General features: G+C 36.8%; 1 protein-coding gene across 4 annotated transcripts in view; it reads left to right on the forward strand.

Annotated features, from left to right (window-relative positions):
• CCDC91 (coiled-coil domain containing 91) overlaps positions 1 to 14,573 on the forward strand; it is a 254,814-nt gene that overhangs the window by 144,946 nt on the left and 95,295 nt on the right. For all 4 annotated transcript variants that reach the window (XM_045587880.1, XM_036456857.2, XM_045587881.1 and 1 more), the window contains one exon: positions 9,033 to 9,140. In XM_045587880.1, coding sequence (XP_045443836.1) covers positions 9,033 to 9,140 — 108 coding nt within the window. The remainder of the gene's footprint in view (positions 1 to 9,032; positions 9,141 to 14,573) is intronic.

A 14,573-nucleotide genomic window follows, 5' to 3' on the forward strand; every position in this document is an offset into this window, starting at 1 on the left:
TTTCTTTTTTTGATGTTTAGCAGGATATTCACGTGGCTAAATGTTCTTGGTAATTAATCCACTGTAACAGCCTAATGTGGCTAATATTCAGCCAGAAACACCACGTTGTGCCATCTTATACTAGTCAAATACTTCCATACCAGTTAGTATATCAGCAATTGCTCTGAGCCACTCTGATGGTGCTGTCCCTCCCTGGGTGCTTCTCCCTAACCCCACACAACCAAGCTGGAGCCAGCACTGCAGGGACCTTTGGCACTTGCTCCAATTCAAGGGATGGCACTTCTAATAAACTGGCATTTATCTGGAAAAGATACCAGTTGACATATCTTACATTATTATTTAAGTTCACAATGTTATTCTCTTTAAGATTTTTTTTAAAAGGAAAGTTTGATCTTTCTCAATGTGTCTTCTAAAAAATTGATTTAAATGAAACCTAAATTTTCTCAATGTTAATTGCTTTTCAGTATGAAAAACATTTCATTCTAATCTTTTTGATCCCTATTTGACTAATGGATCTTGATTAATTTGGAGGAAAATTCTTCACTTTAGTGGTCTTAAATCTAGTAATTTAAAAGATGTTAATCCTAACTTAGATGAGTTTCATTTGTCATAAAAAAGTGAGGATTTTAACTAAAAAAATCAGCATGAGTTTCATTTTAAATGATTTGTAATTTCATAGAAGTCCTTTATTCCTTCATCATTGGCAATGAAGAAACATTTTTATTCTCATTGACTAGATAAGGAATGTGAGACATAGAGAAGCAATGCCTTGATCAAACACGTATAAACAGAGGAGGAGTTTTAAGTAATAGCCAGGTCTCTCAAAGCTTGATTCAGGGCTCTTTTCAATAAATTATACTGCCTCCTTGGAATGTTAATGCATGTGTATGCAGGCCAAATATTTCTGACATCCTGATGGGCTTCTCTTTTTCCATGGTCTCTGATATTTCTGAAAATGAGATGCAAGGGTCTTTAGTGTTTAAAAACCAGGTGTTTCATTAACCCTATGAAAGTGTAAAGATTATTTTAGAGCGCTTGCGCTCTCCCTCTCTCTCAATGAAACTGCCACTCTTAAGTCACAAGGAACAATATTGTGGCATCTGAGGGAAAGGCACATCCATATGGCAGCTTTTCAGAAGTTTAAAGTATCTGGAAGGCAGACATGCAGAGGCTCTGTGCTGTACTTAATTTTAGAAACTTCTTAATTTTAATGTGTTGTCCATGGCACAAAAGAAATTTTCACTGGGAGACTTTTGTGGTGTTTGAGGTAACAACTCTTATGTTACTAGAATCCCTTAACAACAAGGCCAACAGGAATGATTCCCTCAGTTCTGAGGATTTTCTTTGGCTTTCAGAGTCTCCAAAACACTTTATAGCATGGCTAGACTATATTGGATTTCCATGTTTAGATCTACACCCATAATTAAACATTTTTTCTTTTTTGACTTGTATAGTATAACTCCAATACATAGAAAAGCCTGGGGGTCACTGCAAATCCAGATGCTTGAAATCTGTAACAGGGTCACTTTTCAGCAGCCTCAACACGACCTTGTTACTTTTTCTTTTTTCAATTAAGGAAAAAGGAAGGGAGAAATCTTTTTTGAATTCATTTTTCCATAATTTTTGGTCATAATTTCTTTTTTTGTTTTCTAAAAAGAAATATGGCCAAATCCATTACTGTTCCTCCTCAGATATTTGAAATTTGGTCTAGAGAAACACGTACCTTCATTCTCCCTAAGGGTTGAATTTACAGGGTCTGAATGTTGCCTAATTTTTGCCAGCCTGGGTAACAGGTGGCCAGGAACTTGAACTTGACTTTGGCAACAGTTTTGAGTGAATGAAAGCCTTAACTCCGGATTGAAATCTTTCCCTAGAGCAACAATTTTTAACGTTTTTCATCTCATGGCACATATAAACTAATTACTGTAATTCTGTGTCGCACCAAAAAATAGAATTTTTGCCTATCATTAGTTGAAATTTTGATTTACTAGGCAGCTGCTGTTGTATTGGCTGTTGTATTTTTTTTTTTTCCAATATAAGGGAAAATAGGCCAGTACCCCTGAATAAGTACTCAGGTATTGGTGGTTTTTTATTTTTATTGTTGACACTATTACAGATGTCCACCATTTCCCCCTTTCTCCTCCTCCACTCAGTCCCGCCACCTTTACCACATTCTTATCTGTGTCCATGGGCTGTGCATATATGCATATGAGTTCTTGGCTAATTTCTTCCAGTCCTCCCTCCCTCCTCCCCTCTGAGATCTGTTTGTTCCATGTATCCATGCCTCTGGTCCTGTTTTGTTCATTAGTTTATTTTGTTCATTAGACTCCACATATAAGGGAGATCATGTGGTATTTTTTTTTTTTTTTTTTTTTTTTTTTGCTTACATATGATTCCCAGGTCCAGCCCTAACTGGTTTGGCTCAGTGGATAGAGCATCAGTCTGTTGGCTCAAGGGTCCCAGGTTTGATTCTGGTCAAGGGTATGTACTTTGGTTGTGGGCACTTCCCCAGTGGGGGGTGTGCTGGAGACAGCTCATCAATGCTTCTTTCTCATCCATGTTTCTAACTTTCCCTTCCGCTCTGTAAAATTCAATATATTTTAAAAAACAGTAATTTCTAGGTCTAGCCTGGCCAGTGTGGTTCAGTGGTTGAGCCTTGGCCCATGGAACCAAGAGGTCGCTGGTTCCATTCCCAGTCAGGGCACATGCCTGGGTTATTGGGCTCAATCCCTAGTAGGGGGTGTGTAAGAGGCAGCTAATTTATGATATTTCTCTCTCATTGATATTTCTATCTCTCCCTCTCTCTTCCTCTTTCTCTAAAATCAATAAAAACATATAAAAAAATAATAACACCAATTTCCAGTTCCATCCATGCTGTCACAAAGGGTAAGTGTACCTTCCTTTTTATAGCCACATAGTATTCCATTGTGAGGTGTCACCTCACACTTGCCAGAATGACTACCATCAGTAAATCAAAAAACAAGTATGGTGAGACTGTGGAAAAAAGGGAACCTTAGTGAACTGCTGGTGGGAATGCAGACTGGTAGAGCCACTGGAAACCAGTATGGACTTTCTGCAAAAAATTAAAATTGGAACTGCCCTTTGACCTAGTATCCCACTTCTGGAAATATATCCTAAGAATCCTGAAACACCAATTAGAAAGAATATATGCATTCCCTATGTTCACAACGAACTGCCTTTTGACCCAGCAATCCCATTTTTGGGAATATAGCCTAAAAATCCTAAAACATCAATCAGAAAGAATATATGCACCCCTATGTTTATAATAGTGTTATTTACAATGGCCAACATCTGGAAACAGCCCAGGTGCCCATCAGTAGACAAGCAGACAAAAGAGATATAGCATGATTTTTGTGGAACATCATTTGAAAATAACTGCCTTAGAGAATTATACTTTCTAGTCCTTTTACACTATACTTTTATTTAGTTTTTAATTGAATTAATTGGGGTGACATTGGGTAATAAAATTATATAGGTTTTAGGTATACAATTCTATAATACATCACCTACATGTTGCATTATGTGCTCACCACCCAAAGTCTAGTCTCTTTCCATCACCATATATTGGACCCCCTTTACCCTCTTCATCATAACCACCATACTATTATCTGTGTCTATGATTTTAATTTGTTCATTTGTTACTTTCTCTTTTATATCCCACATATGAATAAAATAATATGGTACTTATTATTTTCCACCTGACAGACTTCCCTTAGCATGGTACTCTCAAGGTCAAGAAAAAAACTATTTGTTAGGACATCGGTGTATAGTTTGGGTTGCTGTGGCTCCACTTCTCATTTAAGTTCCAGCATGTATTGGTTTTGGGTGGTGGTTGACCTAATATCTGTTTTCTATGAATCTAATAATTGTAGAACTTATGACATATTTTCCCTTCCAAAGAGTTTGTAGTCCTTCATACACTCTATTTACTCAAAATTTATCCTGTAGAGTAGAAAGAGTGGACATTTCTAGTCTAAAATAACAACATAAAATGTTGAAATCCTTGGTAGGGATTAAATATACTCAGCAACAAATTTGGTAACTGAACTTGGCAGTTATAATTTGAAGCTTAGTGAACTTTTCAATGAATATTGGTACCATTCATATTTTGATTTTTAAACAATACTAATCTTATTAAAGGAATCATTAATTACTAAATAGCGATTGTGTCATCTAATACAACTATGTTCAAGGAACTCTACAATAAATTGTGTGTGATAAAGATGAGTAATATATAGTTTCTATACTTAAGGAACCTACAATCTTGTTCACACCTTTAAAATTATTGTTAAAGAAGTATGCTAAATAGCTTTCCTCAGTTTCCTTAGTAAATTAAATTTTCTGGTATGATACAGAAAAGTCTGAAAGAACTCTGGCTAAAATCTAAATATGTTGAAAATTAATAAAACATTTCCTGCCTTTGGTAACATTTTTTTTTCCATTATACAAAGTTTGAATACATCTTTGTTTTACTCGTTCTGTACATTGTGAATTTTAATGCTTTATGTATATTTAAAATAGTTTTAAAATACCATATAAAGGAAATAATTATTTGATATATCTTTCTATATTCTTGTATAAGCCCACGGGAAAGCTTTCTTATGTGTTTGATATCTGTAGAGAAATTACAGATAAAAAATAAGTAAATTGCTACAAAATGTTAAGGTTAACATTTATATTTACAATATATGATAAATTTTAAAGTGATTATTATGGTTTATTACATTGGAAAATAAATATTCAATTATATAACTAGGGGCCCAATGCACTAATTTGGACACCTTGAAAGGAACTGTGGGCCTCAAAGCTGTATTGGGCACAGGGGTGGGTCTCAACCCATCCTCTGTGCCCCTGCCTGGCCCTTACTGCCTTGGCCCCTGGTTCCCTCTCTGCTGGCAGCTCTGCTCTCACTGCTGCTGCTCCCACATGCTGAAGGCACCAGCCCCACTCACACCCACTGACGGTGTGGAGTGATTGGGGCTGGTGTCAGCAGCAGATGTGAGTGGGGCTGGCCCCAAAGTGAGTGCGAGGTGTGGCTGCTGCCCCGATAGCCTCTCAGGAGCAGGGGAAGGTGGAGAAGCTCTCAGGGGCAATCGGGTCAGCAGCTATCGCTCATACCCTGTGATGGTGCTGAGTGATCAGGGCCAGCACCTGGTGTCAGCAGCGTGTATGAGTGGTGGCTCTAGTGCTGGGTATGAGCAGGGCTGGGCCAACAGTGGGTGTAAGTGCTGGGTGGGACGGTGACATGCAGGAGCAAGGAATTTTCAGTAACCACCAGAGGCTTGCCCCCATGACAGGGACTGGTGCCCCGTCTTGGTCTGGCACTCCTGCTCACCTGCTCCACCATCCCACTGTGGCCAACACCCACCATGTTCCTCACATGCTCCTGGTGGTCAGCGCACATCATAGTGACCAGTTGTTTGGTTGTTCCAGTTGTACTGTCATTCAGTCAATTTGCATATTAGCCTTTTATCATATAGGATATCTCAAGCCATAAAAGCAGCTAGCTAGTTGATGTGTACATGTATTTCCAAAATGGTTAATATTCTAGTTGTGAGGACAGTTTTTAGAGTATTGCACTAATAATCCCACTATTTAGTAATATAGGACATGTTTTTAAGTGACCTTGTTGTGGCACATAAGCTTTTTTAATAACTGATACCTGCCCCTTTGTTCCTTCTTGCATTACTATAATACTACTATATGCCTCCACTCTTAGTCAAGCTACTCTTATCTGTTTAACGTTCTCAGTGTGTAGCATGAGCTTTATAAAACAGGCTTTGGACATATTTTCTTTCTCTGATACACACTTTGCATATACCTATGGTATGTGTTATTTAGAGATTGTTTCTCTTTAACTATAGAAATAATTCAGTAAGAAAAGAATTTTTTTTTTAATATTCATTTTCCTAGGACTTACCTTTATGTCTCTTTTGCATATGGGTGGATTTAAATAATGGACTAAGACAAGAGGTTTGAACTATAGGAAAGGCTGGTTACTTGTGCATAGCTTTTCTCCATGGTCCATAAACCACAGTTTTGGCTCTTACTTGACTTGTTATCCAATAGTGCTTGCTGCCAGAAACCAAACATTATCTCTCTAATAGAAAGATGTAAAAGGATGGTCAACCTTGAAGCTCTGAAAGGTCAGAGCCAATTACTGCCTGTGTAATTGAGACAAAGGTAACAGGCAACTTCCCCATCTTGTAATCATTAAATCCTTACTGAATGATAATCTGCTCAATACTTGCCTAAGGGCTATGGATGTATCCCAAACCTGCTTAAGGGTAATGGGTGTATCCCATAGTCTCTATAAAAGGGTTGGCAAGGCTGGAACCTAGTGGCAGTTCTCCCACTAGAGGTGGGCTCCCCCTGGCTCCCCATATTGCCAAATTAAATTTCTTCTAGTCTCTCTTTAATTTGCGTGAGACCCTTCTCCAGAAACCAAACCCTGAACCAGAACCTTGAACCATGCGGGATGTGAAAGGGGTTCCCATAGCTTGCCTCTTTTAAGTTTGGAAGAAAATGAATATATGGTGTATACATCAATCACTAGAGGGGAAAAAATATACTATTCAATTTTGTTTCTTTTTTTTTTCTTTTTTCTTTTTAAATATATTTTATTGATTTTATACAGAGAGGAAGGGAGAGAGATAGAGAGCTAGAAATATCAATGAGAGAGTCATCGACCAGCTGCCTCTTGCACACCCCCTACTGGAGAAATGCCTGCAACCAAGGTACATGCCCTTGACCGGAATCGAACCCGGGACCTTTCAGTCCCCAAGCCGACGCTCTATCCATTGAGCCAAACCGGTCTCGGCTCAATTTTGTTTCTTAAATACAGTGAGAAAATATTTTATTTCATGAACTTACCTGTATCTCCAAAACATATAATCTACTAAAAATTACAGTTGTGTATTTAAACTGTGGTAGTATTTGGAACCATATCAAGTAGGGAAGTTCTTACCATTAAGCTAAAACAATTCTCATATCCCAAGTCCACAAAAAGATTGGCATTTTTCTCTCTATAAAAGATGCAGTGACCATACTGAAGGAAATTGCCTCTATACTATTTTTAAATATTCTGAAGTCCAACAGATAGTCTATTATATTTTACCTTAGGTAAATTAGAGCTTTGCATTTCTTAGTCACAGCTTAAGAGGTTACATTTTGGTGCTTTAAATAAATTAATTATTATGGAATCTTTAGAGGGCATATACTGAAAGGGTAAAGCAGTATATATATATATATATATATATATATATATATATACACACACACACACACACACACATATATATATATATATATATATATTAATTGGACCAGATGTCCTTTTGGACAAAGCCAGGACTGTGAGGGAGCCCAGGTCCTGGGTGCCAGAGGGAAGCCAGTGTTGGCAGCTGGGGAAAGGAAGGCCTACTCTTGCCTAAATTTCATGCATTGGGCTTCTAGGATATATATAGTTGTTAATCCTCACTCAGGATATATTTTGCCCCCAAATGATTTTTAGAGAGAGAGTGGCAGGGAGAGGTAGAAATCGAGAGAGAAACATTGATGTAAGAGAGACATATCAATTGGTTGTCTCCAACAACCAACCCAACCAAGGCCCAGGGATTTAGCTTGCAATCAAGGTATGTGCCCTTGACCGGAATGGATCCCCCAGGACCATCCAACTGTGCCAAACTGGCTAGGGCAGCAGTTTTCTGTATTTTGATTAAACCTCAGTCAGAGCTCTATTTCCTTTACTAAATTTACTACTAATTCTGCAGCTTCAGAGTGGTGACTATTGAATTATACCAGTGGTAGCATCATCAGACAGTCTAACATTTGCAAGAGGAAGTTAATTATCTGAACATTTGAGGCTTATCCAGAGGTTCAAAAAGTATTTTATCTTAATGTTATTTAAATACATGCATATTTATTTAGCTTCTTAATGCATGTTGTTTCCAACCACGTAAATCTATTTTCATAACAGAGATTATTTAAGATATTTGGCTTATTTTTTTGGCAAATGTGCCAAACGTCTGTTTTCTATAAGACATGTGTCTGTTTCAACTTACTATTTTGATTATGAGTAGTTTATTATCCAGATAGACCTTCAAAAATAGAATATTTGTTTAAGAGTTCTTACGTATATGGTTGAATGCATATTTTAAAATGATTTGGGGTTTATAAATAGCATGTAAGATAATATAGGAAACATGTTAAGTATAAAATATAATGCTCTAAAAAAATGGAAGGGAAAAAAGATGATAATATTCTAAGCATCTCCAATAAGGAAGTGAGTGGGTGGAACATCTTCAAATGCTGATTTTGCTTTCCTTAGAACAGCGTTAAGGTCTTTGATTGAGGTTCCAGCATTTACACTACCCACTTCAGTTAACCAGTTTCCCAGGTTTTATTACTTCTTATGAAAACTGTCCTGTCATTCTGACTGACTTCCACGCGTTGACTTATATCTTTTCACATTAGGGATGTAAACTTCCTGGGGGGGCAGTTGTTTTATGTTTGAAATTGTTCAGACTTTCCATCTGCTTTTACTTGACTTGTGGTCTTGAAGATCATGCTTGGCCCATGGGATGGTACAGTGTGCTGAGAGGATGTAGAGTTTTGTCAGCCAGTGAAATATGCCTGGGGTTTCTTTTTTTCCTTCTTTTTTCAGCAGCTTTCATACGCTCCTCATCCTGTGTGGTCTTCACTAAACTGAATTTATATTTAGCAGAACTACTCACTCTCTTTATCATCTTCTAGAACTTGGCCTTTTTAAGGAGAGGTGTGTGGAAGGAACATCTGGCCAAAAAACTGTAGTCTTGGTAATAGGAAAACTTAAACCCAAAAGCTTAAAGTAGTGTTATATATGATTGTGCTTCAATATTCACAAATGTGTATTTTCTAATGCAGAAGTGGATCATATTTCAGATATATGCAACTGTCAAAAAAATTCTCATGCCAACAGTAGACTCCAAGTTTTGTCTGTGATCCAAATTACTTTTTTTGTTTATTTTTAGGCACTGCTACAGTCTTCAGTTAAGCAACAAGTAGAAGCTGTTGAAAAACAGTACATTTCTGCAATCGAGAAACAAGCACACAAGTGTGAGGAGTTGTTGAATACTCAGGTAATAAAATTGCACGTCCATTATATATTTATACGTTTCTTCTACCTCTCCTCTCTGAGAGCTTTATAACTATTCAGTTTTGATCCATCTACTTTCGATGGTGTATTTTGGAGCAAAAGAATATGCTTATGTAAACTCAGTATTAAAGTTAGGGAATTTTATGAGGGACTAAAAATAGGGCTAAAGGACTAAAATATATGGGACTTCCTCAAATTAATGACAATTCTTATGTTACTTTCTGGGTCATACTATTATTTATAAAATAACATAAGCAAATAGCTGATTATAAATGTGTTATGGCATATGTAATGATTTTTAGTAGTATAAGATTTATAAATATGGGCATTTTTAAAAGAGTATTTATGCTTGAGTTACCTTTCATTGCATAAAGAAATTTTTTCCTATTGATATTTTGAATTTTTCCATTAACTTTTTTTCTTTCCTTGATGTAATGTCTTAGAGGGCATTAAAGACTGTATTAGCTGATTTATATTAATCAATTAAGAATTAATGGATGTATCATAATATAATAATGCAAGAAATTCTCAACAACACTTCTGAATAGGCTTGGTAGGTAAAAAATAAAATAAACTTTATTTAAAGGACCTATTTTGTATCATGGGAAGAAAATATACTAAGAATTAGGAAAACAGAATTAGGTATAAAATTTAAATGGAGATTTATAAATATGCCACTGCATCCCCAAAGTAGAGGTCAATTCTGTTAAATATTATTCATTGTCATTTTAATAAATGGTTTGGAAAAGGAAATACACAGGGAATTTTATAAATTTGATCTAATAGTTGTATTCTTTTGGATGGTGAAATGCTAGGTTGTCTCAGGAATGAAGTTTATATAACTTCATAATATAACAGAAAACTCAGAGAAAAATTAAGATCATAGATTTGTAAAATAGCATAAGGTATGTATTAGTCAGGACAGATTAGGTTATGCCCTAAACTCTCTGGCTTCAGATAATGAGATTTATACCCTATTCATGCCACACATACTGAGGATTATCTTGGGGCTTGGTCTTATGTTGTCCTAACCCTAGGATATAGCCTTTATAGTATCCTTCCTATGTAAAACATTACCTGTTATTGTTGCAGAGTGAAAACAAGCACAGCTAGATTTACTACCAGTAATTCAATGTTCTTCACTGGAAGTGATACTTTTATTCCCAATTTATTTCACAATCATAATGGGGCCAGGTAGCGACATCCTACCATGCACTGGAAGGAAGAGAGCAGGAAGTATATGATAAACAGCACTAATATACCACAGTCTGCTCTTTTGGTCACCAAATATTCAGTCTCCCATCTCACAGGCAAATTTGCTTATCTTATTCCTGTGGGTGAAAATATGAAATTTCTGTCCAGCTAATGCCTCAAGCTGAAAAGTCCAGGAATGATGTGCTGCAGTTTCCATATTATCTTGTCCAGATATGTAGGTTGTTTTTTTTTTTTTTTAACCTGAAGAACTAGAAACCAAAATATATGTTGTTTGCCTACAACAAATCTAGTATAGAGTGGTGAGACAAAGGTAAGGTATTATATTTAATCACTCTCAGTAGCAAATACTGAGAATCAGAGATGCATAGCTATTAACATTTCAGTGAACAGATTAAATAAGAATCTTTGCAATGGGGGCCATGATTTTCTTTTTAGGGTTTAGGGCAGGGTCTCTAGTCTATTTTATTTTATGCTCTTGTAGGTGTTAAGTTTTCTAGTATCTTTGTTGGCTATATTTAATGTAGTATTAGTGATTATACCAGTTTTTAGCATGCTTTCTGCCTATGGAAAATTGGGAGCCATGGTCATTTTAAATAGTAAATAGTCACAATTCAGGGCAATGATTCTTTTAGCTTCTTATCTGTTTGATTACAATCAGTTTCATTTAGCGAAGACAAATCAAACCCACAGTTTTTTCAGAGACCTCTTTCTTATATTTAATGTTTTTACATGCTTTCCTCCTCATTCTTGTCTATCTGTGTGTTTCTCTTTTTCTAGTTAAAAATAACTTAATTTACCAAACCTGCTTTGAAGAAATCCAAATGATATTTTTCCCTCAAACCATTTGGTCCAAACGAAAACATATATAGTCCCAGCTTTATTGATTCTTTGATCAGAGACACCTTAAATGATTGAATCTTTAGCAATGAGTATGACTAACATAAACTTTGCTTTCATATTTGTTGCAAGTTTGAACTTTGTTGGTCTTTTTCCTCAAAGGCCTTCTCAGTTGTTTGTTTTATAAATTGAGTTGGGGAGATGGCTGTCCCTCCAGGTCCCCAATTTTCTGAACTTTGTCTAATATCTGTGATTCATTGCTCTGAATCATCTTTTGTTGTTGTTTTGTTAATGCTCACCTGAAAGTATTTTTTCCATTGATTTTTAAAGAGAAAGGAAGGAGCAGAAGGAAGGGTAGAAGGGGAGAGAGAGAGAGAGAGACAGACAGACAGACAGACAGACAGAGAGAAGAAACATCCATGTGAGAAACACACATTGTTGCTTCTCCTGAGTACCCTGACCCAGGGTGGGGATTGAACCTGAAACCCAAGTACATACCAGTGACTGGAAATCAAACCTGTGACCCTTTGGTGCTTGGGTTGACATTCTAACCATTGAGCAACACCCGTCAGGGCACGAGTTATCATTTTTTCTTGTGAATTTAGTGTTAACTTGTCATTTTAAAAATAATGCCTTGTTAAATATAGCCAACAGCAGGGCTAATAAATAATTTCATTGAAGTTATAGGTTAAAAAATTAACACAAAAATCAGTTTCCATACACCTGGAAATGCAGGAAATAAAAAAAACAATTCAAATTATAATAGCATCTTAAAGAATAACTCGCCTAGAGATAAATTTAACTAAGGAGGTAACATTATACACTGAAAACAAGAAAACATTGAAAAAAATTAAAATTATCCTAAATTAATAGAAAGACGTCCCATAACCATCAACTGGAATTATTTGGTGAAGAACATTCAAGACTACCATTGGGTATTTAGAGGATTGTAGACAATTTAGTATGATGAAGTGCTATTTAAAAAACTTAACTGCTAAAAGGGGATTTCATTAGTAAGTAAAACCATGTAAAGTGTAGAAATGGTAACTCATACTCCCCCCCCCCTCCCAAATCATATTTCTTGAGATGCCAGTTGAAATTTGAAATAGCAGAATGGTTACATAGGAATAATTCAGTTTCCTGTGTGTGTGTTTTTCTCTCTTATTTTTAGTTCTCAAATTTGTAGTACTGGTGGTTTTATAATAGGATTCCTATTATATGCCTAATTTTTCCCCCCCAGTGTACACCATGCTGCAGTGACTACTTTAGCCTATGTATTACCACCCTTTCCTCCATTCCCTCTCCTCCCCTCCCCAAAAAGGTTTGATGCTCAGGTCTAAAGCATTTAATACATTAAACAAGGGAAAATGAGTTCCTTATTATTTCTTCAACAAAGATTTCTAGAAGTGAAATTAATTATATGGAAACAAGAGGCCCAGTGCACAAAATTCATGCATGGGTGGGGGTGTCCCTCAGCCTGCACCCTCTCCTATCTAAGAACCCTCTCACAATCCCAGACTTCTGGCTCCAAACTGCTTGCCTGCCTGCCTTCCTGATTGCCCTTAACCACTTCTGCCTGCCAGCCTGATCACCCCCTAACCACTCCCCTGCCAACCTGATTAATGCCTAACTGCTCCCCTGCCAGCCTGTTTGCCCCTAATAGCCCTCCACTGCAGGCCTGGTTCCTCCCAACTGCCCCTCCCCCCCTGCTGGGCATCTTGTGGTGGCCATCTTGTATCCACATGGAAGCAGCCATCTTGTGTGTTGGAGTGATGGTCAATCTGCATATTACTGTTGTTATTATTATTCACAGTTTAAGGCTTTGTAATATATGATTAAAAAATTCTGTGTGTACTAATTTATAGCTAATAGCAATGTAAGATCATACTCATTCACTGAGCTTTTACCCGGAAATTTGTAAACTTGTAACTTGATAAGTAAAACCTGTTAGATTTATATGATGGTTCATGTTATGTCTCAACTTTGCTAGTCTTTGTTTTTTTGTTTGGTCAAACACTAGTCTAAATATTAGAGATATTGTGAAGGTATTTTATAGATTTTATTAACATTTACTAGAGGCCCTTTGCAGGAAGATTCTTGTAAGAATAAGGCTTCCTCAGGCCTATTCCTGCAAAAATGGGGCTTCCTGCAGCAACAGGAAGCAGAGAAGGGAGTGAAGCCTACTGAGTAGGGCTTCATTCCCTTCTCTGCTGCCATGTTCCATTCTCTGCGGCTTCACTCCCTTCTGCAGCACTTGGCTTCCCTCTACGCTGTTTTCAGTCTTTGCTCTGTACCCACATTTGCAAATTAACTGCCATCTTTGTTGGGTTAATTTGTATACTCACTCCTGATTGTCTGGTGGGCAAAGCAAGGGATAGTCAATTTGCATGTTTTTCTTTTATAAGTGTAGATAATAAATTGACTTTAAGTAAAGCATATTACCCTAGGTGGGTGGGCCTCATCTAACCAATTAAAGACCTTAAGAGCAAATACTGTTGTTACCCAAAAAGAAGAAATTCTTCTGCAGTATTGTAATATAGAAATCCCAAGTTTCCATCCTGTCCTACAGAATTTCTATTTGCTAGCATCTACAATACCATGAGCTAATCCCCTCAAATAAATAAATATGAATTTCTCTCTTTTCCACCTCTTTCTCTCTATCTCTCCCTCTCTATGTATCCCTTTGGTTCCATTTCTGTGGAAAAGTATGTCTAATTCAGTTTGCAACTTTGTATTTATTTGCTTATCTTTGAGACTACCATGACTTTTTAAGGAAGTGTTAGAACTCGGTCGTGCTTTTCTAGACATGCTTTGTGCTATTTATCTACAAAGTTTGATTAGTTTTTATATACTTACTGAAAGTGCTAGAAAGCTGAATTTGCATTCCACTCAGCACTTCTGTTGCTAAAGGGCATAACAAATGTTTACTTTAAATTATTTATTAATTTATAAATGTAGGTATTGAAGAATTCTAGCTATCTTTACTGTGTATGTACAAAAGTATCTAGTATAATTGCACCGGATAGTCAAAGTTTTCTTATAAATGCAAACAGAATTCATCTAATTATATTAATCAGTTTTTGGTAATTAATATTTTCATACTATTATAGGGATAACTAGAGGTCAAGTACACAAAATTTGTGCATGGGGGGGAGGGTGTGTCCCTCAGCCCAGCTTGCACCATATCCAATCTGGGACCCCTCGAGGGATGTCTGATTGTTTAGGCCCTATATAAATGGACAGTTGGACATCTCTGTCACAATCCAGGACCGCTGGCTCCCAACCGCTCCTGTGTCTGCCTGGCTGATTGCCCCTAACCGCTTCTGCCTGCCAGCCTGATCACCCCTAACCACTCCCCTGCCAG

Source organism: Pipistrellus kuhlii, unplaced genomic scaffold, assembly GCF_014108245.1.
Source record: "Pipistrellus kuhlii isolate mPipKuh1 unplaced genomic scaffold, mPipKuh1.p scaffold_m20_p_3, whole genome shotgun sequence".
Classification (NCBI taxonomy): Eukaryota; Metazoa; Chordata; class Mammalia; order Chiroptera; family Vespertilionidae; genus Pipistrellus; species Pipistrellus kuhlii.